This window comes from Lichenostomus cassidix, chromosome 11, assembly GCF_008360975.1.
Source record: "Lichenostomus cassidix isolate B80296 chromosome 11, HeHo_3.0, whole genome shotgun sequence".
Lineage (NCBI taxonomy): Eukaryota > Metazoa > Chordata > Aves > Passeriformes > Meliphagidae > Lichenostomus > Lichenostomus cassidix.
In genome coordinates this window covers 13,550,137-13,576,165 of record NC_139492.1, presented here as the reverse complement: position 1 = coordinate 13,576,165, position 26,029 = coordinate 13,550,137, and the positions used below count along the sequence as shown (strand labels likewise).

The following is a 26,029-nucleotide window of genomic DNA, read 5'->3' as shown; positions in this document are numbered from 1 at the left end:
CTAAAATATTGGTTAGGTAGAATTCTGGGCTTTATTATCATGAGGGTCATTTGACTGCATTGAAGGGTGAGTTAAATGTTGTATCAGAAATGTCCAGCAGTTAATATTTGACTGTTTTCCCTTTTGTATTTTAAACAAATAATTCTTTAATTTTAAACTCCTTTCTGGTCTCTACAAATAGCTTAATCCCTGTGTTATTCACAGGTGAATGTAGTAGTTATTACAGACATGTGTTGTGAGCAAACCAGGGGCAAACTAAATCCTCTCACAAAAAACTACAGGCCCCTTTAATGCTGATATTACTTCCCAGTGAAATACTAAACCTTGAGTATTAGAACACTGATGTACTTTGTTCCAGTTTAGCCATATTCATTTGAGGTTAAGCAGATAATCCTGTGAGCTTTGAGTTTTCTTTGTAGTCTCTCACTTCTCTGGTGGAAAATAAGCTGCAATATAGTCTCAGAAATTAACATGGTGCTTAAACTCTAAATGCTGTGGTTTAATGATAAATATTTTGCAGTAGAATCCTTGCTCCTAAATAACAATTGGAAGGAAGGCAGAGGCAACTCTATGTAGGTGATAATGAACTTTGAGGCTAATTATAAGTTGTATTATGCATATATTTTGATATATAAATTAATAAAATATTGAAATAAGTTTTAGCACATTAAAGATGTCTAGGAAACCTGTGTTTGGGATAAGAAATAATTGTTCAGGGAAAAGGGTGTGATGTGTATCTTTTAAGAGCATTGGCAGCTTATAACCTTCAGAAGGAATGATTCAGATTCCAAACCAGCAGATTACTTTGAATTTTTGAGGTGTGTAGGTCTTAGGTACTACTATTTGGTCTATTATAATACTTTATTTTTCTTGAACAGAATTTGGCATGAAGTTTTTAGGAGTTTCTCCAGTATACAAGTTACTACCATAAATTATGAGAGGGTGCTTCAAAAACATACAAAGACATCAAGTTGTTTCTCCGAGCCTGGCTCTGTAACAACAGACTTATAAAAACTAAGCTGTTTTATCTGGTATATGGTAGATTATCTTCAATAGTGAGATAAGAGGGAACAACTTGACCATTCAGAAATTACTGTTGTTGATTTATGAAACAGATGGAAAAAGATTTTTCTTAAGCTGATTGTGTAAAATGGAGTGTAGTAAAGGAATTTGAATATGAAAATAAACTTGTAGTTCCATGGTGATAGAGAACCACTTATTACAGCATATTGACATGTGATTTCTGCATCTATAGGGGGGCTTATGTTGTACAGAGATGCTTATTAGATATCACAGGAATGATTTTTGCAATTGCAAAAATAGTAGCTTTTATACTGTTATATTGAGATAGGTGCTGTAAATAATAATTTTCAAAGCATGAATCAACTCATCCAGGTTTTTGATTTTAAAATCCTTTCTCCCCTTATAATTAATATGCAGTTTTAGCATTGTGATCTCAGTGCAAAATCAGCTTATCTTGCAGGCTGACATAGATTAGGAATCTTGTTTTGATAAACAGTCTACAGACCTTCTGAGCAATCGTAGGGCTTATACGTTGCCTTTGAAATAAGGACATGTAAAAGTAAATGGACTTGGCTGAATTTTGCTGGGAACAGATATATAGAGCCTGACCATACAGGAAGCTCAAACTGTAGCTGTGGTTTGGTACATCCACATGAATTCAGTTGTTCTATTTCCAGCAGTAGTTTACTCATCTTCCTAGGTATATGTGCTAGGATTTTAATTTTTTTAAAAGTTCCCTTTTTTTGTTACTCATGCTGTTGGTATCCTTTCAGATAAAGGATTGTACTTAAAGAGTTTGGAAAATTAAATGTTGTGATTAAGGAGACAAGAACCTTATTTAGGGACAAATTTGTTTGACAAATAAGACAAGCCTTTCCCACTCATTCAGCAGATTTGCTGCTAATGCACAGAATTCTTTGTACCAACTAAAAACCAAAGCAAAGTGTATTTTAATGACAAACACCTTTTCTTGAAAATCAGTGACACTTCTTTTCATAGCCCTTCTTTGTATTGGTTGAGTAAAAACAGAGAGTAATTATTGCAATACGCCATTGTAATTTGTAGATGCTGTGAGGTCATCTTGTCTAAGCAGACAAGAGAATCTCGTGCATTTAAAGTACACATTGGTATTTCTGTGATCACTGAGGAGTCAGAACAGCATTAAGACTGAGTTTCCTGTGCCACTGTCATAATCTCTGTAAATGCAGATGTCTCCTCACAGAACTCACAGGAGCTGTGAATCACAGTCACTTTTATTTTCATGTTGGCTGTAGGTTTACTTATACAATTTTCATCACAATTCATTCTTTGTTAGATAGTTTGCTTAGACAGTCTAAGCTACTATGATAAAAGATAAAAATGAATTAGAAATACCAAAAAGTAGTCAATGCTGTTGGTCTTTTCCTGATCAGTGTGTGTCTGGTGAGTGTCTTTGCTAAGGAACATTCAGTGCTAACAGAGGATATTGCAGATATGGGTACAATGGAGGGCAAAATTAGGATGCTCCTAGAAATGTATGAATTTAAGATGGTTGCAATGGAAATAGGCTAATAGTACTTAGATATTCCACTAGTATGAAAGGTGGTCTTTTTCACTAATGTCCAAAAAAGTTTAAAAACCACATCAGCTTCAACTGGACTGAGACTGCCAAAACAATACTTGATTCTTCTGCTAAAAGTGTCAGCTTTCTGTACTGTGTGTGATACCAAGCAGTCTACCCAGTTAGTTTTTCTCTGTAGTGAAGGGAATTTGATCACACTGAAAGTGGAATTATGGCTCTAATAATTATAAGTCATTCCTTAAAGCACAGCTCAGTAACTGAACCCCACCCTGCCATGGGCTGTACAGGATTATTGGTTTTGAACACACCAATGGGATATTGGAAACAGTTATGCTCAAAAGCCAGGACTGGCTGAGGGAGATGCCCTGTGTGCTCTGGGGTAGCCAGAAGGCAGCTGTGTTCTGACCATGTAACCACAAAGCTACGACACAGAGTCAAATATTACTCAGGCCATTAGGGAACTTCTTCCATTTCCCTCTTCTCCACAGACTTGGGCTCTCAGGCTTCCTATTTGTTTTATTAGTACAGCTTTACTGTTCAAAGACAACATAACTTAGGAAAGAGCAAGGATCATATTTTTAGCACATGGATAAATATACCTTAAAAAGAAAACTTAGTCATGCAAACCTAGCATTTACAAGAGTTATATGGATAAGAATGACCTGTGTAAAGCTACATATTATTTGTTGAACGAATCTGGAATTAACAAACTGTCACAAATAATGTTGTGTGTCCTATAGGTCATGGTAAGACATTTATTCGTGAGATCAATGAAAAGTAAATAAAATCTGCCAAATGTTTTAATTAAATATTCAAAAATTTTCAAGTCAAACTTAACTAGATTTTTTTTTTTAACACTCATCTTCTGTATGTAGTGCATCAAGAAATAAAGCTCATTTTCATTCTTTCAAACTGAAATATATTCTGGGACCAGCACAGAAACTGACACCAGGATACAGCCTTATGGGTCTGATATAGGAGTTGATTGAGCTCTTTCTAGACATCAGACAGGGTTAATTTTGAAGTTGGGGAGTGTTGAAGAAACTCTATTCCCCCCTCCCCCCCTTTTTTTTCCCCTTAAATGTTTACATTTTAAGCATTTGTAAAAAAAAAATCTTCATCATTCTAATGAAAATCTGTGATTACGACTGTTGTTCATCTTTTATTTCAAAGAAATATTTTTTCAGTTGCAAGGGTCATATGTTAAGATGGTTTTTGGGGTTTTTTGGTACTACAGTCAGCACAACACTATGGTTTGACATCCATCTGTAATTAAAGGCTATGCCAAGTGCAAGCTGGGGGATCAGCTTTAGTCAAAGGTTTTCTGTAAACAAAATACCCAAATAATCTCAAACTACCCAGGGAAGAAAGTGTAGACTAATGCGGAAGTCATAAGTATTCTTGGCAAATTGTGATGTGTGCAGCAACTGCAGGTTATTCAGAGCTGCTAAGAGGGACACTGAAAGAAGCCTGCTATACAGGTGCTTGACTTAAATTTAAGAAATAGTCTGTACAGTATCAAACTATATAAAAAGCTTAAAAACCACAATGAGAATATATTCTAAAATTTTTTTCTATATTGTAAAAATTTTAAAATTAGGTCCAAACCCCCATTAAAAAAGGTATGAAATGTGCAATTTTGCAAGTGGAAACAAGGGACACGAGAAGGATTCTGTAGGGGTTAATTAGAGTTGCTTTGTGATTTCTTTGTTTCCAGTACCTTCATATACCCAGTAATCACACAGACCTCAGAGCAGTTCTCTTCAGGCAAGTAGGACATGAGCTAAAAGTATCATCACTGATTTCAGTAGGGAAGATTGGCTGCAACAAGGAGTAAAAAGCTATTTTAAGGGACAAATGTACAGTACAATCTATTTATGTAAATACTTGGAAAACTCAGGAACAAAATTGTTTCCTAAGTACAGAGCTGTAAAATCAGTGCGCCATATGGAGCTATAATATATGGCAGAATATTTTAAAATCCTAAACCTTCTTGTAAGAAAACTGTTGTAAAAGTCTGCATGTAGAATAAAATGACTACTCAGTTGTGTTTTAACTGAAAGCTGCAAAGATATTTCCAAATGTACTAAAATTAAAATAACTTGATATTGTTAAAAGAGTGTAACCCTTTTCACTTATTTCTCACAAAGCATAGACTGTGGAAATGATAATTAAAGGCAAGTGAAACAGATGGCTGTAACATAATTCTTGAGTCTTAACTGGCACTTAACTAACTCTACTTTCAATTTGACAAATACAATAAGACACCTATGTTGACATCCACGTGGTGCACTTAACTACTTTTATTTATGCAAGTGAGGTATTAAAATTGCCTTGAAAAGCAGATATCTAAAGAAGAGAAAATGGTATGGAGAAGAGAATAGTAGTCATTGTTTTGAGTGTTCAATGATTAGTAGTTGAAGGGTTTTTTCTTCCAATATCCTATCTTACAATTTCCATGCAAAGCCTCTGTCTTACTCCTCTACTAGGTAGGTAGCCTGGGAAGATGGGAGAAAATCCATATTTTTTCAGCAAGAATTAGTTATGAAGACTGTTTTCCTTTTTTGAAATGAAGTATAATAAGCTAAAAGTGTGTGCATCTCACACGCTGCATATGGTACACTTTTAATATATACACTGTCATTGTACACAAGCATTTTGTATATACACTGACACCACCTTCAGCAAGAAGTTAAAAGTCAATAGATAATGAACCTTGTGCTGTATCTTCCCTCCCTCTAACATAAATTTCACATGGAATCTCCTCCATCACCCTGTCTTCTATGACCTGCTCAGGGCAGTCGTGAGCTTGCTTGAAAGTGTAAGTGCTTTTCTTGAATGTGCTGTTAAATGTTTTCATGGGCTGGGGCTGCGCAAAGTCATTGCGGAAGGGAAGTTCCATGGAGCTCAGGTTGGTCCTGCTCTGTTTGATATTGGAGGCCTGGGAGCCACAGTGGTGGTCGTGAATGCATCTGGAAGCTGTTGAAGGGCGCCGCAGTTTCTGATAGTTTTCAAGTTCCTCTGATAAATCTGCCAAATCTGCAGAAATTTCTTTGTCCCTTAGTGAAAAGAGTTCATAATGTGGAGGGTCAAATACTTCCTGGAAACCAGTTTTATTGAAGGCAGTCTTGCAAGCCATAACCTTTTTGCGAGGTTGCTTTACTTGCACTAGAATGGAAATGATGAGAAGAACTAAAACTATCCCTGTTGTGATGCCAATGATTGTCCCATGGGTTTTGGTGATTTGTTCAAACAATCCAGTTTTTTTCTTTTCTGCAAAGAAAAATTATTATGACAAGGCATTTATTAATTTCCACACTTTTGATAATGTATTTAAACAAAGCAAACTGTATTGTGATTGCCATGCAACTGATAAAATTACTTAATGGGACTGGAGACTAGACCTGTATGTCAATGGGATTTGTCTAATTCCCTGTCATTAGTGGCTACCATATGATAATTCAGTGCCAGGTGGAACTCTGTGAACCAGTGCATGCTGACTCAGCTGGGGCGTGACTTCCATCCTGAACCTTTACTGATCAGTTCCTATTCCTAAATCCATGAGTTAAATGGGCTTAAATTAACCTTAAATAGGTTAAATCCAGCCACAGATGATGCTTCTCTTACCATGCTTTTGCTCCTGTTGGTAACATTCCCAGTGATGTCAGTAGAAGAAAACATAGATTTAAAATTGTCTAGTTCTTCTTTAAAAGATTCATAAGAATGGCTGTACTGTTTGTTTTCATATCTCTTGGAAATTTAATGGCTGTGTCTGTTGTCTAAGTCTGTTATGCCTAATTCATCACATGGAGCTTTAGGATATCTATACTCCAGTTTTAAAAGTCCAATAATCAAGTTACTTAAAAAAGTGGGGGACACACACACCAGCCAACCCAAATCATATGGCGATTTTGGCTAGTACTTCATGTGAAAACTCACAAGATGGCAGCATCAGAACAAGATGGTTTTCCATATTTAAAATTCTTATTTGAAGATTAAAGTTTTCCAGTTGGATTTCTCTTCTGTAAAAGTTCTTGTCCTAGGGGCCTGGAAGATTTCAACACTGCAACATTTGCTAGTGGGGGAAAAGCATTTAAGACTATATAGAAGAAAATGTTGTAGCCTAAATCTTGGATAATTTTTTCAGATATCTGGCTTGTGGCATCTGAATATGTGTGTTATGCAGCTAAGTACCACACACAGTGCACGGGGAGAGTTATACACCATCGGGTGTTATTTGAAACAATCCAGATACTGAGAAGAGATTCCAAGGAGGTAGCTAATAAATTACATTTCTGCTTCAGAGCTTGGACTGTTAACTTTGAGCTACACTTTTACCTTTGAAGTGAAGGAGACTATCTCCCCTTGTCCTGCCCAGCTCAGATCCCAGTGTTACCATCCATGGTGGGAAGTATGAATTTCACTGCTACAGCAGCTCTCTTGTCTGCATCTAGGGTTCTTAATTCTTGGCAGATATTTTAATCAAAATGTTGTTTTACAAAAGGTGATGTCTTCTCCAGTCTCTTAAAATAAATTGCACACAACTGACTATCAATTTTTGTGTTACAGGGCTTAGGCATAAGTAGGTCACAATATGCTCAGATTTATGTAGCTATTGATATGGACTAAATGAGAACTCTGCATGCCTGCAGGAACTGAGCACAATTGTGAGCAGCTCTCTTTTTCAGGCTAAGTATTGCTTATTTGGTTGCATCAGTCTCCCTTAGCTGGCAATGTGGATCTAGTCTTCAGCTGTCTCTTAATTTCTGCTGTGCAAGTATTACAGCAGAATTTAGATTGCATTCAACACAAAACATGACAGCCTGTTCAGCACCAGATACAACAATGTACAAATATTGGGAAAGACAGTTTTTATGGAATTAATTTTTTTAATACTGCAATATGTGAGTGAAGTGTGGATTCTAGGGGAGAGTCTAGAAAGCAGTTGGTAAAGATGGGAAAGAGACCTAGAAATTGAAATTAAGAGGGAATGTTGAATATTATCAAAAGTAAGGATTGTTTTGAGAAAGCTTAGTTTTACATTGAAAACTGGGGAGTTATGGATCAGTTTTGTTAACCAGAAAACTTCCACAATGTACCCTACATTAGAATATCTATTAGTGGTGAGAATTTCTTTGTTTATCCAAAATGCAAATAAAAAGTAAGGTTTTTAAAATGTTTATTTACTTAAAAAATGCAAGCAGTATTTGTGCATTGAAAAGACATTTTCTTTTAAGATTTTCTATAGAGAAGGTTTTGACCCTTTCTGCAGGGTCAGTTTCTCTTTGAAATGGAAGACATATTTAAATCTTCTGGAGTGTTGTGTTCAGACCTTCTGATGCCACTCTATTTGTCAAAAAACCAAAACCAAACAAGTTGAAGTCTTTTTGTTCTATTGTTTCCTTATCAAGAAAAATTGTTGACCTTAGAGTGGTTTGTTCTAACTCTGACAACTGAGCTGTTCTTGAAGCACAGGAAAATGTTTATGTTTTAACAGAATAACAATTTCCTCAAATTATGAGAATTTTTCCTACAAAGCCTGATATTGAAACAGTCTTTACTGTAGCTGTGATGGTTGAAATCATACTCCCCACCCCATGTTCTGGAAGCAGCAATTTACATGTGTCTGTTTTCCATAAGTGTTTATTTCCTCCTTCCTATTCCTTCTTCCTCCCATCCTTTCTCACACCATATACAGCAGTTGAATTTATCCTGAAATAGCCTGTGATTTACAACTCCAAACAAATGTTTCAAAATTATCTTTGAAGATCACTGCTTCTATTTCAGCCCTGAGAGAGGCTTTTTGTGCTTGAAAACTTGTGTTTTTTCAGCTCTTTATTTTTATCTCTAAGAGGTATTACCTGTCCTTACAATCCTTGCTTCAGTTAAAGTTTAGAAATGGATAGGATGCAGCCTCGAAAATACTAAGTTCTATTTCTTATCAAGCTGATATCCTTTTAAAATAGAGAGTATATGCTGAAGAGGAAGAAATTTAGTTAAAAGCAGTAAGACCAATATTCAGGATGCTTACATGTGTCCTGAGTTTAAATAAAAAATTTTGAACACCTTCCTGAGATTAGCAGAATAGCTGTCTTCAGCATATTTCCAGGAAAAAGACATTTCATGATTTTCTTGAAAGGCAAACTGACCAGCCTAGCTCATAAAGGCTGTGGTTTGCACTATATTCACCTCTGCAGTGATTCTCATCCCAAGGGTATGCACAGTTCTGAATGCCATTGCAGACTAAAGAATTATTGATGCACATGTTGCTATGGCAGAAGTAAGTGTTGCCTGAGCAGGGAGCTGCAGGAGAGAAGAGAAAGAAAACATTCAGAATTTTCAGTAATTGATGCCCTGCAATAATACCAGTAAGTTCCTATATTTGGGGTTTTTAAACATGCATTCTTCCTCTCTGCCACAAACACAATCACTCTTCTTGCATGTCACTAATTATCTGATGATTTTCTCTCTCTTCATGGATTGCTTTCAGTGTATTATGAATACTACAAAACCAATTCTTGCTCCGAATGGGTAGGCAGCAAACAGAGACAGTCACAAAACACAGATAATGGAAGAAGGCTTTAGTATGTGTCTTTAAAAACTTAATACTTAAAAATCGCATGCTCACCATCAATTATATATTTATTCTACGGAGCATCTGCTGTGTAGATGTTGTGAAGCAGTCCCTGAACATCTGCATTTTAGAGCTCATTAATATCTTACGGCAAATCAGATTTCAACAGTGGTGGACTGTTTCAGTAATTGCAAGAGATTTCAGTAACTAGAGGCATCTAAGTCATTCCTGCTTGTGAATCAAAAGCTCCTGGATCCTCCTATTAGAGCTAATGCAGGGATTGAGAGAGTACAGTTTAGCTTTTTATCTATCTATATATAGTCAGAAATTTGAAGAAAGAAATCAACTGGAAAGCTCCCCAATGTCTTTGTGAGTATTTGTTATAGCTCCTTGACATTAGAAAAAAAATATTAAGAAGTAGTAATAGTTCTTTTTAGGATTTTGCATACTATACATAGGGAATTATTTATGAATTCAGGGCACTGGACTAGAAACTGGTTTTCCCTCTCTCTGTTTCAGTAATGTGGTGTTTTTTATGATGAAAATGCCTGCTATTAGTTAGCAGGGAGTCAGTTATATATTAAACAGTAAAGATGTGTGATGGACATCCTACTATTTGGTTTCACAGAAAGAATATGTTCTTCAACAGTCTGGATTCTCTGAAACACAGTGGGAAACCCACAGGGTAGAGCAGAGGGAATGACTTCTCCTGAAAGCTGTATTTCTCACTTAGTCTTTCTGTTAGGCTTGAGAATCTCAGTGACAAAAAGAGGAGTTATGCCTAAGAAAAAAGAATATTCAAACCTTTAATTCTGAATTTGCATTCCTAAATTAAATATGTATTGTCTTTCCATTGCTTACTCCAACTGAAGTTTGATAACCTACACTCATTGGTTTTAAGCTTTTGTATCAGCTGTTAGTGCTTAACCCTACAATCTGGCAAGAAGTTCCATTTAAGAACTTGCTTTAATTGTAGTGCACATGTGAATACAGAATGTATTTAGAATGTATTTTGGAACAGCTCATCTGTGTAATTTCAGTGCTTAAAAATGTCACGGTAGCTATCACATCACTTCCTCACTCATATGGCTGGAGAATTTAATTGTTTGGAAAGCAGATATAGTCTGAAGAGCACTGCCTTAAAATAGGATCAGTCCTTCGGAAGGTCAAGATCAGGCCCATCCTGTCAGTTATGTCACAATGTTAGATAAATTCCCTTTCTTTTTTTCCTGAACAGCTAATTTTTTTTTATTTTTACAGTTCTGAATTTTTGGATGATGCATTCTGCTGTTGCTTCTCCATTTGCGAGCACAGTCTCTATTTTACATTTGTGTAGTCTCTTTAACTTTTTGTTGGCATGGCTTTTGTTCACAATTCATGAAGATGGGACAAATGGACTTTTTCTCCTTCTGTCTGTTATTTGGGGAGTTTGAAGTCTAAAAGTCCCAAAGATTGATCAGCTCCAGCATAGGACTTCAAGGACATAGCTGAACTCTTCTCATAACAGCTGCCCAAGAGTGGTGCAATGTTCACAGTGTTCTTTGTGTCCAGCATTACTCATGTATTGAATCAAGCCAGGAATCAAATACATTGATTTTTCACATTGCTGTTAGCTGAATTACTTAGACAAATCTGCAAGCAGCACTAGCTGTGTGTTAGGTGACTGTCATGCACTATTAGTTCATTTATGGAAATCTTTCCAGAAATATCGATCATTTTCATGGTTGCCTTCATATAATTACAAATCATTAGCAAGGCAGAGGAGAAAGATAACTTAACAATCTGAAAATAAGATAAGCTCAGATTCACTTTTTTCAGTTAGAAAAATTGCTTATGACAAGATTATATAAAAATATTTTAAACACTTTTCAGCCACATATTTTTCAATGACCCTATCAAAGAATGGCAGTATCTCAAGTAAATAACCATAAATACATACCTTTGCCAATACATACCTTCTGCCAATGACTTTTGAGTTGCTTTAAACTCATAAAGTTATCTACCTTTAGAAGTACTCAGTGTCTCACACTCTTGCATTAAAAAAAACCACATAACCCCCCAAAAAATCCAAATTCAACAATGATTTAAAAAACCACTCCAATATTTATAACATAAATAGATCATTTCCCAGGCAAAGTTTATAGCATTTTCTAGATTAAAAGCTGGAATAACTTGCACAATCACCAATGTTAATAACTGTATTGAAATAAAAGCTCCTGGAAAAGCAGTTATCAGTTTTGCAAGTTGTACTTAAGACTGACATTTATTTAAATTCTCAATATCTAAAAGTTTCTAAATGCCGCTTGTAGGTTAAGCAATAGACTAGCTTAAAACATGCAATTGTTCCTTACTACCATGTATTCAAAGTAAACCAGAAACTATTTCTCTTATACCTATCTGTTACTTTAGAAAGATTGTTTTACAAAAAGTAGCTTTTCTCCTATATTAAAATTTATTGGTTTATGGAACAGGACATAAAATCTACCTGTTACCTGTAACCCCAACTCTCTTGCAAGGTAGTGATCACGATCTTTTTCAGGACTGGCTACAGACATGATCTGTCAGAAAAGTTTTTTTTTTTTTGTCAGCAAATCTGTACTATTTAGTCTCAAGCAGAACTTCTTGAAAAACCTTCAGCACAAGCATAGGTCTGATTTCCTGAAATGGCAACATTTGATTTAGCTCTCCCCATGTATCTCATGGGGAGATCTGCTCTGCAGTTCTGAACTTAGTCTGCTTTAGTGCCATTTATTTTCAGGTTCTGCAATGTGGATAGTATTGTCCTCTGTAAGTATGTGAGGCAACAAAATCCCATTAAGTTCAGGGAGAACACACTTGGAAGAAAAAATCTCACAAAAAAACTTTCAAGAAACATCATAATTTACAATGAGACTAAAGACTATCTCTAACCCAGGCTATGGAATCCAAACAAAAATCCAGATGGCATTTACAACTCTGCTTTAATTACAATCTTCTTGAATAAACTTGAATTTAACTGCTTATCTATGGTTGTGCAACACAACAGGGCTTTGCTAAGGGAGCACATGTGGGATCCTTTAGAGCCAAATGCAGCTGAGGATAAGGGAGAAGCTTGGGTGCAGGGGGTGTAGTTCCAGAGCCACAAGTGAAGATAGGGCTGTGGATAGGAAGGGAGAGCGAGACTTCACAAGATCAGGCATGTTTTCTAGTCTTCTGAACATCCAGACTAGGCTTGAGAAGAGCCTGTTGTGGTGTCTGGCAAGGAACTGGTGGGACAGCACACTTCAGAACCACTGTTGTCTTTTTGAAATAAGGCTGTGCTCATTTGTAGAGAAGGACATTGTCTAGGGCAGTGTTGCTGAATTCAAATGGAAAATAAACCTTTTAGGAATGGATGAAAGCTTTTTTTAGGAACCATCCTACAACTGTAATAAGGCAATTATCTAATTTACGTGCTAGTATGTGAAGGAAACAGAAATACCCTTTTTTTGTGTGTTTCTGATGTGTAATATACAGCTGCTGCTTTCCCTAAAATACTTGAAGTACCCTGATACCAGGAGAATTGGTACTTTCAGATCTACTTACGATCCACAAAGGAAGTGAAGAGCATTCTGAACCTGCTCAGTCTGCTGCCTTCATCTGCCCACATGCGCACCACCCCTGTGCCTGTCTGCAGCGTGACATCGTTGGCCACTGTGCTGCAGAACTTGGCCTTCAGGTTCTCAATAGAACTGCTCCCATCATAGACAGCAACAAAGTTCCTTTTGCATTCATTGGAATGTTCCATTTGATAGTCCAGAAATCGCATGTAGATCTGTTAGGAAAGAGAAATCAATGTCTTCAGAAGAGTACAGAGAAGAGAGTTTGCTTCCTTAGCAAATCTTCAATAAGATGTTTTGTTCCCTTACACATATATGTAATTCCCAATTCACAACACTTTTAAACTTACATTTTCTCATTAGGTGTCCATGAGGAGTATTACCTGAAACTTGTCATGGGTATCTGTTTAATTTCTCCCTGCTCCCCAGAATAACCTTTATTTAAAAATTTACTTTGATTTATTTCTGCTCCCTTTGGAAAAACAGTACAAAGTAATACACTTTCTGAAGAAACCCCCAAGCAGCTCTGCTAAATGTGAAGTCTGTTTCTCTAGAAGAGATATAAGGAATGCATAGATGTACTGAAATAATTTTAATAGTATTTTGACTGTTCTCTTTCCTTTCTTTTTAATTAATAAAAAACAATGTTAAAATAAAAGGGAAAAAGTCTAGTCCGAAAAGCTCTGAAGTAAAATAAGGAAATTAAAATTTATTGCTTCAGAATGAAAGCTAATTACTAAACCATAGCTGTGTTATGAAAGACACAAACCACGAAGTCAGGAGTAATTTGAATAAAAATGGAAATGAGAGAAAAGTAAGCTGGCTATATAGGAAGAATTAATAAATTTAAGCTAATCGTAATACTTGTAAAAGCAGAAATCTAATCCAAGAGAAGGCAGCATATGTGTTAGAACATGTGCAGCAATAAAATTAGAAGATTGAGATGGTATTTAAAGAGTAAGTAAATAATTTATTTTGCTGGAGCAGGAAACTTGTGCAAGATTGTACTTCAGTTAAAATTACATGAACACATCATAAGGCTTTTTTAATCTCTTCAACGGCTGTACTGGAATTCTCAAAATTCTACAGAAAGTTTTGAGATATGAAACCAAGTCACCTAAGCATGCTGCTGAGGCCATTTTAGACTTTCAAACTTCCTAGATAGCCATTGTGTTGATAGAGAAGAAATGTGTCCAGGTGGAGGCTGAGTGTTCCTGCCCTATTCATGAGATCTTCCATGTGTTCCTCCTTCCCAGTGTTTCTCAAAACATGGATGTAAGCTGCAATTGCTAGTATTTGGGCTGGGAGATGGTATTCTCTTTTAATGATTGACTTTAGGGATCTGCTACAAAATTACAATGGAAACCAAAAATAATTTAGCACACTGTTATTTGTATGATAACAAAGGAATAATCCCATTCAAAGTGCTCACCTCTTCACAACCTCCTTTGGATTAATGTGTTAGGCAAGTATAAAAGGTCCTTACTCCTACATTATATTGATTATTCTGGTAATTTTATGAAATCTGGAGGTAAAATACTAAGTGTCTGTTATACAGATTTTAAAAGTACTTCCATTGTTGCAGTTGTGTCAGGTTTAAAACTTTATTTTTATTACAAAATCAAATTGAGGAAATTAAAAATGTCTATGCTTATTTTTCTCAAGAGACTGCACCATATCAGATCCAATGGATTTTATAATCATAATTCTGCCTGAATTGAAGCTTGAGAAGCCACTGTCAGAATACTAAGAATTATTTTTCTGTAGTGTTTTAAATCAATAATTTAGGATGATGATCTAATTTCGGGACTCACCCAACTATAACTCTGCCTTCTGGCAACATTCAATAATTTATTAAAATACTTAAGCACAAGACCTGGTGCACTCAAGTGGCAATGTAGAGAGAAAATGGGTTTGTTATTGTTTCTGGAAGAACTGCTACTATTACTTAGACTAGTATAGGGCTCTTGGGAATTGACTCACTTCCTCAAAGGCTCAAATATATTAATGGACATTTAATTTCTTTCTTGTCTTCTCCTCTTATTATCATCTTTTGGTTGCTGTTTAAAAATACACTTGCAAAGTGGCTAACAGGGCTGGTTAGTTAATTATTAGGAGTGTGTAAGAAGGCAGAGGAAAGGTTTGTCATCTTGGCAGCTACTGCTTCAAAATATTTAAATTTTACGTACATGCAAGCAGAAGCAAAATTAAAGATGTGTATGCTATATGGAGAAAAGTATGTGCTCTTCTGTGCAACTTATATTTAGAACTTATGATTCTGAAACTACTATGATTCAGGCTATAGCTACTGCATTTTGGGGTTGTAAATAGGATTGTATCCTTCTCTCTGCCTAACAAGGTAAAACCTTTCCATTTAACTCAGACTGCTGATGAAAGTGGGGTTTGGAGTGCTGGATTGTGAATTAGATGGGACAAACAGGCATATGTTCTGTTGACTTTGAAAAGAACGAAATTCTCCAACAGAACCACTGGAGGCAAAATGTTAAAGTTTGGCAGTGAGATTTACTGGAAATTACTGAAGATGCCAGCCAGCATTTTTGCCTGCAGTCTTCCAATAAAACCAGGGCCCAAGTCAAATGCCCCTGAAAATTGTTGCTTAAACAGTTCTCACAGTTATTTGGTATTTGAAGCTTCAAATAATAGGAAGCCAGCATTATGGACTTGTATATACAAGTTTAATTTCAGAAACATTCTCTCTCAGGATTTCCTAAGCCCCTGCTACATGACTCATTTCAGTGAAAGTACAACATTATGCAAATCACAGTTAGTGACCATTACCTATAGCTAATGTCATGGAAACCCATTATATACTGAATTATATGAACAAAACCCACCTTAGCATTTGGAGTAGCTTTAATTGTCCATATACAGTCAACTGCTTGTCCAGGTTTCGTTTTTCCTTCTTGTTCTACCTGACTGGAACGTACTATTCCATCAGCTCCTGAGAGCTCAAATTGGCAGTCTAGGGAGAAGATATACCTTGCTGTCAAATGCAGTATGACATTAATTTAAAATTTCATGTATAAAGAAATTGTTACTGTAATACTATACCTGGGATGGGATTTAAAATACCTCCTAGGTAAGTGAAGTCAGGATCTGTAATAGAAAGAAGTCATGAATCACAAGGGCTATCAGTGCTTGAGAATCACTTCAAGGTTTAGTATTATCTGCAGATTATGTCCATTTTTTATTATGTCACAATAAGAATTGCCAGAAAGTTTACTGAATCAACTGGAGCATATAGAGACAAAGGTTTTTTTAGATGAGAACATTATTCCACAAAGATTGACCTTATCTGAAAAAGGCAATTCTATCCTGACAGCTCAGATTTCTAGCATAACACCAAAAATTACTATTCACTATTTTGTTCCTACATTATATTCTGAATTTAACTATGTCAGTTTTCACTGAAATCGCTGGAGCTCCACAAGAGTACAGGGGATCTTTCTCTGTGCAAAAAGCTTATTTAGATTTATTTTATCAGGCTGCTGTAAGTGCAGTTCTGAACAATTTGAACTGAGCTTAGCAGAATATATCAACACTTTCAAATTGCTAACTGTTCTTAAAAAAGTGTGTGAAGAAGGACAGTTCAATCCTAAAGGTACTTTATGCTGGGATGTCTGTGTCTGAGGCCACGTAGAACAGTTCTGGCTGTGGTTTATGAAATGTTGTTCTATGCAAAGAAAGCAGTAGTTCATCCAAAAGTGCACACCTGTGTGCTACAAAGTTCTTTCCCAAATGAAGATCCAGAATTTGGCTCTTTCTGTGATCCTATACATTTTTTTTTTCCTATATAGGGAGTTTATCCCTCCCCGTAGAATGCCTCAGTCCTGAACTTAAGACTCAGCACAGTTCAGAAAATGCCTCATTTGCCCTCTTCTGTTTTATTTACCTATAGTGAAAGCTATGATCACTATTTGCAAAATTCTGCAAGGTTTTCAACCTCCTTTATAGACTGAGTTTTTATTAAGCAGGCGTTTGTGCATGTTCCCCTTCAATTTCAGAACCGTACAATATTTTACCACGTTTCATATAAACATAGAGGAAGGAAAAGAAAAATATCAGTCCTTCAGTTGTTGCAATCTATTGTGAAAATAATATATAGTTTAAATGTATATTTAAAGTTCCAGCCTGGAACTATAGTAATTTAGTTTTGAATGTGATGTTGATGAAATAACTTTGGAAATGGACTTAGCAAAATGCGTAAGAACTGTCCCTGTGAAAACATTTTATCATGCTATTCCCAATGGTCTGGTCACCATGTTAATCTGAAGTTTCAAAGTCTAAATCCCTAAGCAGTAATATATAACCAGGAATAGTGTTTTCATATGCTGTAGGGGTAAAGATAACATTAAGAAGTTATGTGTGGCTAGCACAGGTTTTTCCCATGAGAAGTTTTCTTGTGTTTTGTAAATAAAGATAAAGTTTGGATGTTATTGGAACAGTGTCCCAGAACTTGGGCAGTGCAGGCCTGGCCAATCAGGCCTGGGGGAAGGCTTCTGACTGACCAATCTGGGTGATTTTTGAGAACTCTATATATGTGATGAAATCAAAACAATAAAGGTCATTCCTTCTTGCCACTGAGAACTGATGCATTCATTACTCTGCTAGCTGCTCAACAGCGACAGTTATGTTTGTGTATACATTTATCGAAGTAGTAGAGCCGACACTTGTATATTGTCTTTTGTCCCAAAGACAATAAAATGCTGATAACTAGACATGTAGTAGCTCTGAAGTACAGTAGTCAAGCATTGCACAAGGACATCAGGTCAAATTTTCATGTAAGGAGGATCCTCTGCCAGTGTAAATATCCCCACAGAACAGATGCAATTTTTGTTTGTCTACAGGCACTGTTAGCACATTGTCCTCTCCTCTGTACCTGTGAACTACACAGGACTTTGAGCAAAGAGCAGCTCTGTTGTCTGAGCCCAAGGATTGAGGGAATCCAGTTATACCGAGAGCTCATGCTTGGACTGTGCAGATATTTGCTCTGAGTTTTCAGAATGGAGATTTAAAATCTCCATTAAAATGTTTTGCATCTGTCTGGAGTGCTGTTGTAAAGTTGCTCCCAGTGCTTTTGTCCAGTGCCTTATACTCCTAGAAGAGAGGCTGGTGAAAAGGCAGCTCTGTCTGCATAAATATTCCTTCCTTTCCTACCACTGGTGGAACTGGTACAAGTTAGAGCGATACAGAGGGATGCTGCTTCAGCATGAATGAGCTCAACTGTCCTCTTCACTATCCAACTACAGACCTGTAATTTCCTTTCCCAAGTGTTTTTAGCCACGTACCTTGTAGAATTAGCAGGACTGAGACTGTGACTACCACATTGTCACTGTGCCTTTATATGTGCTTATGCTGCAATACAGCTCTTGGCTGAGAGGACAATCACACCCACGGAGTTCAATGGGAGCAGATGATCATTAACTCAGTCAGAATTTTAGACATCTTTACCTGGTATAAATGAGTACTTTGCTTGAAATCCCTTTCCTTCCAGCTCCTCATCAGAAATAAACTTGATCCACATAAATCTCCCTGTTGATCTAATTAGTGCAGGACTTTTCAGCCCACAGTAACGATTAATGAGAGGGGAGAACCCGAAAGGTCCATCTCGAACCTCCAGATGATCAAACCGACATTCAAATGAGGGTTCTATGTAATAGGGTTCATCAAAGGTCAACTCAATTCTTTGTCGTGGAGCAGCTAGACGTAAAAAAAATAGAGCAAAAGATTAAATGACGATCTACATGAAAAACACAAAGGCATGAAGTAATGAAGAGACAGGCTTCCAAACCAGCAAGATAAAAAAGAAACCGGGAACTTCTCAAAATACATCTGCAATCTGCTACAAAAATTTAAAAAATTATTTTCTGAAAGATACTTTTGCATAGAATCTTACAGAATTTTCTGCTTGCTGATCTTAATTGTTGAAAATTTAGAAATCACACTAATTTAATGCAGCACATATAGCAGATATTAACATATATGCAAAGGTATCCAAACAAGGTTTAATATTAAGATATAAATTAAAACAAATGCTCTGTGAAAAAAAACTACATTAGAAAGGACAAAACACTGAGCTACGCAGAAAGAATGGAAAAGAGGAAGATCAGAAGAACTACTCTCAAATTTGGAGATCCTTTCACAGAAGCCATCTTTTATTAGAATATTCAGAGAAGTGCAAATGCTTTGTATATGTCAATAATATTCAGATGGCTAGAGATGTTGCTAAGTCTGAGCCAGTGGCAGCCTAACCCAAGGATTCGGATCAGAGCCCTAAATCCTAACTGTCACATCGGTGGTTTGGATCCCAAGACTTTCTCCTGTATGAAAGGCTTTAGTGTTCCTGGTTCTTGGCATTGGCTGCACTACGTGAACTTCCTGATCCTGGCTGGGATCTGGAGTGACAGCACTGAGCAATCACACGCTGCCTGCTTTTCCTGAATGCAGAAAGGATTTACTCACACGTCTCCAACGCTCCCCTCAGACCTTCTGCCTCACTCACATGAGCTACATGCATCTGTAGCTGCTGTGCATATTGGCAGTGGTCTGCACAAAGGAGCACATCTTGGCTAGAAATTCTGGAGGGCCTTTTTCCTACTCAGGCACCCACAATGTTCCTGTGAAAGGACTGAGACGTGGAAGCTGCTCCTTGTGCCCCAGGACAGGTTGGCTGTTCTCTGGGGCACTCCTGGGCAGGCAAGGTACAAAACCACGATGTGCATGTGAACAAGCAAAAAGGAGGGGTCTAGGAATGACCACTGTACTGTACAAACAAAAACTCACCCAACCTCGTTACTTGAAATATTTCAATTAATTGATATGAATCTGATGATTAGGCTGACTAATATTTTTAGCTGACTACAGTGAGTTTTGGGTGCATTCTAATAAGAGGAAAAATAATTGGAGTCTCTCAAGTCTTGCAGCCTTTATTTAAGATATTCTCATTGGAATATGTTTTTATTCTATTTAATGACATTTTTTGTCCTCACCACATTATTTTAATAGTGACCTCAGCAGTGCTAACGAATCTCAGTATTTTTAGTACAGTGCTACAGCAGCCAGATGTATCTTTTTTATTAACGAAGGACAGCATAAAAATTTTCTGCTTGTGAGCTAGAACAATACAGCATACTATGAAATAGTCTTCATCTTTTGCAATCTATTATCAGTGATATTAAGATAACAAACTACAGTTTTTATCTAAATAGTTCTGTGCCTTCACAGATTACAGTATATCTGCTGCTGCTTTTCCTGGCTGTGAGGGTATGTCTTATGCTACATAGCTTATTTCTTAATCTTTGCATTTCTTATTAGTTTGTTATTACTTGAGAGAGCAAATTTAGTTTCTTATTCAAGTAAATAATTGCAGAATTCATTATATTACCAGTATGGCAATGCAATACTTTACAACAGTATAAGGTGACAGTTTTAACAGTTCAAGATGCTCCATGTAAGATTACAGCACAACAAAACAGAAATACAGCAGGTACCTTCTAAGATATAGATGCACTCTTGATTGGGTGGGTACATGTTTGGGTAGTTTGGTGAAGCAAAATGCCCTCCATTACTGGTCCGGACCCAGTTGTCACACTGGGTGGGAGGAATGCGATTCACTCCAATATTCTGCCCACCTTAAGCAAAAAAAAAAAAAAGTGATCAAATAAGTTCCTTCTGCAAGCTTGCAGATTTGATATTGCTAAAGTAAAACTGTGGCATGACACATAGCCTATAAAGAAAAAAGTATTTTATTTTAGTTTTTATTTTGTTTGCAAACCCTCTTGTAAGGTGCTCATTAGTGTCTATCTAGGGAAATATTATGTTTAATTTTGTGGCAGGGTATATTCTAAAGATATAACAGCTTTTGAATATCAAATATGTCCAGAGATCCTTGGAAAGAGCAGGAGTAATATTCTTTTTTACCCAAGTCAGTCCGGGTTTTTGATACTCTTCTTTCTAAGTGAAATAGTCACAGTTGCTGCCAATACCATTATTTTATGGCTTATGTCATCTCCGTTCCTATGTAAATATAATCTGAAATATTTGTCAGCTTTCACTAGTTTTGACCTTGATTCCAGAGTATGCTATCCTTAGGTGGGACATCTATTTACAGTAATTTGCTGGAATAGAGAATGTTTGTAACAGAATGAATTACAATATGCAATTACACTAAATACAGCAATGGTAGTTAATAAAATTACTAGCAATAGGTAGATTGTCCTGGTAGCTAAGGGTCTCATTTAAGACCAAATCTCCTCTTCTGATGTACAGGGAAGAGGATGTACAATCTCAGTGTTCTGTGACTGAGATGATGTAGTTTAGTAAACTAATTCTTCATGCTGGACCATTCATAGGACCTTGGTTCAGATTTCCTCATCCAAGAAGAGGATGGGAATAGTGTGATCTCTGATATTCTTAAGTACCTTTGGCCCTTCTCCTTGGTATCAGCAGAACTGGAGAGAGAAAAACACGATATGTGGTTTCTGATAGATATTTGCTAAATCTCACAGGATGCTCTCATACTGTTATTTATATTTAGTTTTAATTTGCAGACCTGTGAGAGGACATCCATGCTGGTACAGGTCTTAGATGCCTCCAGTAAATTACTTCACCTTCCACTGGTATCTTGACAGCTTTTTGATTTATGGGGGTGAAAAATCCTCTCCTGGAGAAATTTTTCAAGGAAATTCTGTAGGTGGCAGTTCAAGGAATTCTTCTCTCTTAAGTGTGGGTAATCCCACATATGAAAAAATAAGGTTTGTGAAATTGATTCCTTCCCCACTCAGCAGGCTTCAAAAATGTTTGTGGGTGGACTATTTGAAAAGCCTGTTGTCAGATACAGAAAACATGAATTTCCGTGGTGGTTTCTTTCCCACCTCTAACATCTAAAACTGTAGAACTTTACCTGGGAAAGTGAAACTTCCATGTTCTTTGTGACTGGGTGGCTTTGTTCATTTGGGAGAAAATGCAGCAAATGGGGGGAAATGGAAAATACAATTCATGCTGGTAACTCAAGAGCTATTAATATCTGAATGCAAACACTTCCTTTCACTTCTATTGCTCAATTAAAAATTATAAAACTGTTACATTTTTTGAGAGAAAATCATTGAACTAAAATTGTACCTTGTGTCTTCTGTGCCACGGCAATGCCCTCCACTACCAGGATTGTTACAAGCAACACTGATGAGAGAAATTGGACAGGAAAAACATCAGTAATTCTTCAAAGTCATAGATCATTTTCTGCAGTCCTGGTTCATACAATCCTGGGATCACTGAGCAAAACAACTCAGAACATACAAAAATATATAATTAATTTCTGTGTTTTCTTTAAAATTTCAACTTACGAAACTAGTGCAGCCTGTGTGCACTGCTGGTCCTTCTTCCAGGTTCCTCAAAAGTGTATGAGAACAGCAATTATTTGAGAGGATTTTAAGAATATTTTCTACAGTTTACATGGTGTCTGTTGTCTATAAAACTTTTATATCCTGAAACAAGATGTTTCACTGCTATAATGAACCATATTTATCCTAAAACTCCATTTGCATAATGTGTGCAAAAGACTTCTCCAGCTTCCAAGAAATTAATCTGGACCACAGGAGACACTGCATGATCTTAACCCCTCCATAGATTTCACAGAATTGTGCTTGCAAGACTGGTTGTTGTAATGCTGCCACACAATACCAGGGATTTCTGCCAATGATGGAGCAGTAGAAAATGGCAGATGCAAGTTTTGGTGATGAAGAGCCTCCTTTCTTTTTCCTGGCTCTTTTACTTTTGGCCTTCCCTTACATTTACACATTCCCTGCACCCAAGAAGCATCAGTATGAACAGCACATACGAAAGATTCCATATTCCACAATCCATCAGCAATTTTAAAGCAAGGCTTAATGTTCAGATTCTCCCAAAATGCTTTGTCACATCACATAGTTTGGGATTACTAGGAGGGGGTAAGAGAATGAAACAAAGTATATTAATATGCCATTATTCACATCTTTCATTTGCTTCCATCTTGAGTAGCTCTGAAATTCTGGACACATCTCTTACATAATTAGCTAAGCAGGCCTGAACGCTGGACAGAAACTGGCTGTGGAGAGATAGGATACATGTTACAAAACCACAAGTATCATTGAGATTGAGAACTGAGCAACTACTACTGCTTGTCTCTTCCAGTAGACAACCAGGCAGTGTCAGACAAAGCGAGCAGGTGGCGTGTTCAGATTAAACAAAGATTTTTCTTTTTTTTTTTTAAGGCACATACTTCATAACACATCCTTAAGGTAGAAAATTCTGTTTCGGAAAACCCTTAAGCTATAAGTTGTTGGAAGTCTGGGATGTATTTGGAGCAAATATAATTTGCTCTACTTTTATACTGTTTCTGCTTTTATATCTCTGTAAAAGAAGATACCAGGCTAGATGGACCTTTAATGTGACCTGGTATGGCCTTTCCCATGTTCTTAATCTACTTGTCAGGCAGGCATGGTCTTAGCACTGCATGGCAAAAAAGAGATTTCAGCAGGAATTTTATTGTCACATTCAAGAAGTTCATTTATTTTCCCAGTTTTCCTGCCTTGTTGCTCAGGCATTTTAGTGGCTCAGTTGAAATGGCATTTTCTCCATCTGTGGCTTTCCCTGTGTTGCTGTTGGACTTTGAGCCCTTTAGAGTTCCAGAGTGAGCATGCACTGACTGTGAACTACAGTGATCCTGATTCAACTCATCCAGATGCTCCTCTAAAGTTGGCATGGATATATTATCTTGGGAAAAGATAAAAGGAACCAAAGTCTGCTCCTGAAAGTGTCCATCTAGCATTTATGTTTTATTAGGTATGTTTCTGCTGCCCGTCCTTCTCTCTACCCATATTGAAGCAGACTGGGTTTCATTCTGAAACTTTTCTCACGAACAACTGCTTTTTCCTGTGTAAGTCAGGTTCATAACTGTGGGTGTTTTCTGAAATACCATATGGGTCTTGCAAACAAGTGCTATGTTCTTAGAAGCTATTTGATTTTTAGGGATGGATTATATTAGAGTAGGTGAAGATTTAAGTAGTTTTCAATTTCCATCCTTGCAATAATTCCGCATTTTCATCAATATTAATATACTTAAAAATATACTGACATTATCCAAATACAAAGTATCTGCTGCTAATCATTGCTGACTCACCCTAGACTGAAAATTCAGAAGAAAGCATCTAGCACACATTTCTGGTATTCAGGTTATGGATGTTCACTAGTCTTTAAAGCAAATTAACAAATATTCCATCTTTTTAACATATGACTTACATTAGTTTTCAGCTGGTTTTAGTTTTTACTATTTCTTATGTAGATGATACTATTTCAAAATTATTTGCAGTTTATTTTTGCAGATTCTGTGTTTAAACTGTACACTCAAAAGTCTGAGTTTATGAGTTGCATGAACTTAAAATGCATTTGTACTCCTGAAATCACTTCTCCCCAAGTGAGAATCTTGACAGTGGTTATAAAGTTGTCAGTCTCTTTTCTTTGGGGTTTTTCTACACTGGTTTTGGAGCAACCCTTCAAAGCTGGCTTTTATTGTTAAAGGAAAGGCAGTTTCCACAATCCTGTAAGAATCATGTGTCAGTATGTTCTATTGAATTCACCTTTCTTTAAGAGGTGCTTTGCCCACCCTCTGTTTTGCAAGGACAGAGAAAGCTCTGTGTAACTTGTGCTGCTTCTCAAATAGCAAAATGAGCTTTGACTTTTTTTCTTAAAGCAAACACAGAGAGAAATATGAGTGAAACAAACATGTGACTAACAAAATGAATGCAAATAGTCACTTTCAAGTAACAGTGAAAAATTGAGGGTTTTTTGGTTTGCTTTGATTTTTATTTAGTACAGCTCTTTACTATGGCTACCACTGTTACAGTATACACATTTTTTTAAACTATCAGTATATATCTATGTTTATTTCAGTGATTGTATTGATGGAGACAATGTAAGAATATATGTTCTGTTACACTAACCATTGATTTCCCTTGTTGATGTGGATAAAGAAACAAGCCCCCTAAAAGGACTTCAGGAAGCCTGATTGGCTTTCACTAAAGCTGTGCTGTTTCTATAAATAGTCCAGCCCTGTACGTGTGTAAATGCAAACAAACAGTGCATATTCCTTGCAGAGCAGCATGGATATGCAGGCAACTGCAGAAGACATGGGCTGAATATTTGTCTGTCTTCCTTTTGCCATGTTATATGGATGAGTGGAAATAGTATGGACTACCTTCTCTTTGTTCCCTGCCCTTTTCACCCTCTTCAGTTTTAATCTCCTCCACCTCTTTCTTGCCCTTCCCTGACAATGCCCATCCTTCTCATGCTCTCAACAGCCCTTAAGATGTATTCAGAGTAGCCCAGGTAGCAAACGTTCCAAGGACTCCTTTGCCACTACTTTTACCCTGGGTGACAGCATGATAAAGAAAAGAGGTGTCTCTGGCTAATAGTCTGGATGTGTGCTGTCCTTATCTGTGTGACACTGCTGGCAAAAAGGTGCAGAGGACTTACCTGTTCTTCCTTAGAGCACTGGGTTGGATTGCCTGAGGTAGTATTGCCTTAAACTGAGTGCATTGACATGACACAGTATAATGTGTGAAAGCTAACAGGAGTTTGGGGGCTGAAAACAAGGTCTATCAATATTCAGGATGAAAGGAAAAGGAAAAAAATAATCAGTCAGGATATTTTTAGACCTTTCAGGCTCTTTCTATTAACCCATTTTTTGTGCATTTTAAAAACAACAAAGCAATCTCCTGGTGTCCTAAATCCATACTACTTCCTGGAAAAATAATTTTGAGTCTCAAAGACTAATTTGGACAATACTAATCCATAAGAAGGAAGATGTTTAGGGAAGAGACAAATCCTAGAGAATGGTGCAGTGGAGAGCTAGTGCTGAACCAGTGTCCTGGTACTGCATTCAGGGACACAGACACAGCAATTGGAACAGCCATGAAACCAAACCACTTTCACCAAGAGTCTTGGAGCACTTCCAGAAGGATGAAGAATGATCTTGTTATTTCTAATAAACTGCAATTCAAATAGTTATAATGCACCTCAACTTACAAAGGGACACAGTATTCCTCTGCTCCTCTTTTCCTCTTTTAAAGCCTCTTACAGATCTCTCTGACATGACTGTTCTTCAGTGTGGATGAAAGATAAGTCTAGTCTTAGCTCCATAGTCTTTTACGGTATAGGAAGCATAAGCAGTGAGTAAAAATGCCACTTGAGCATGGCTTGCTGATGTAAGCAACAGCACACATAGCGCAGAATTACATG

General features: G+C 36.8%; 1 protein-coding gene and 1 long non-coding RNA gene across 2 annotated transcripts in view; one reads left to right on the top strand and one right to left on the bottom strand.

Moving 5' to 3' along the window:
* LOC146432337 (uncharacterized) overlaps nt 1-26,029 on the top strand; it is a 136,989-nt gene that overhangs the window by 26,175 nt on the left and 84,785 nt on the right. The gene's annotated exons all lie outside the window — the stretch shown is intronic.
* Nucleotides 3,083-26,029, bottom strand: part of NETO2 (neuropilin and tolloid like 2) — a 31,005-nt gene continuing 8,058 nt past the window's right edge. Inside the window, exons 2-9 of the mRNA XM_085071924.1 lie at nt 21,878-21,934; nt 20,248-20,388; nt 18,209-18,457; nt 15,809-15,853; nt 15,592-15,719; nt 12,723-12,951; nt 8,774-8,887; nt 3,083-5,857 (exon numbers count right to left, since the gene is read on the bottom strand). Coding sequence (XP_084928050.1) covers nt 5,277-5,857; nt 8,774-8,887; nt 12,723-12,951; nt 15,592-15,719; nt 15,809-15,853; nt 18,209-18,457; nt 20,248-20,388; nt 21,878-21,934 — 1,544 coding nt within the window. The 3' untranslated portion in view covers nt 3,083-5,276. The remainder of the gene's footprint in view (nt 5,858-8,773; nt 8,888-12,722; nt 12,952-15,591; nt 15,720-15,808; nt 15,854-18,208; nt 18,458-20,247; nt 20,389-21,877; nt 21,935-26,029) is intronic.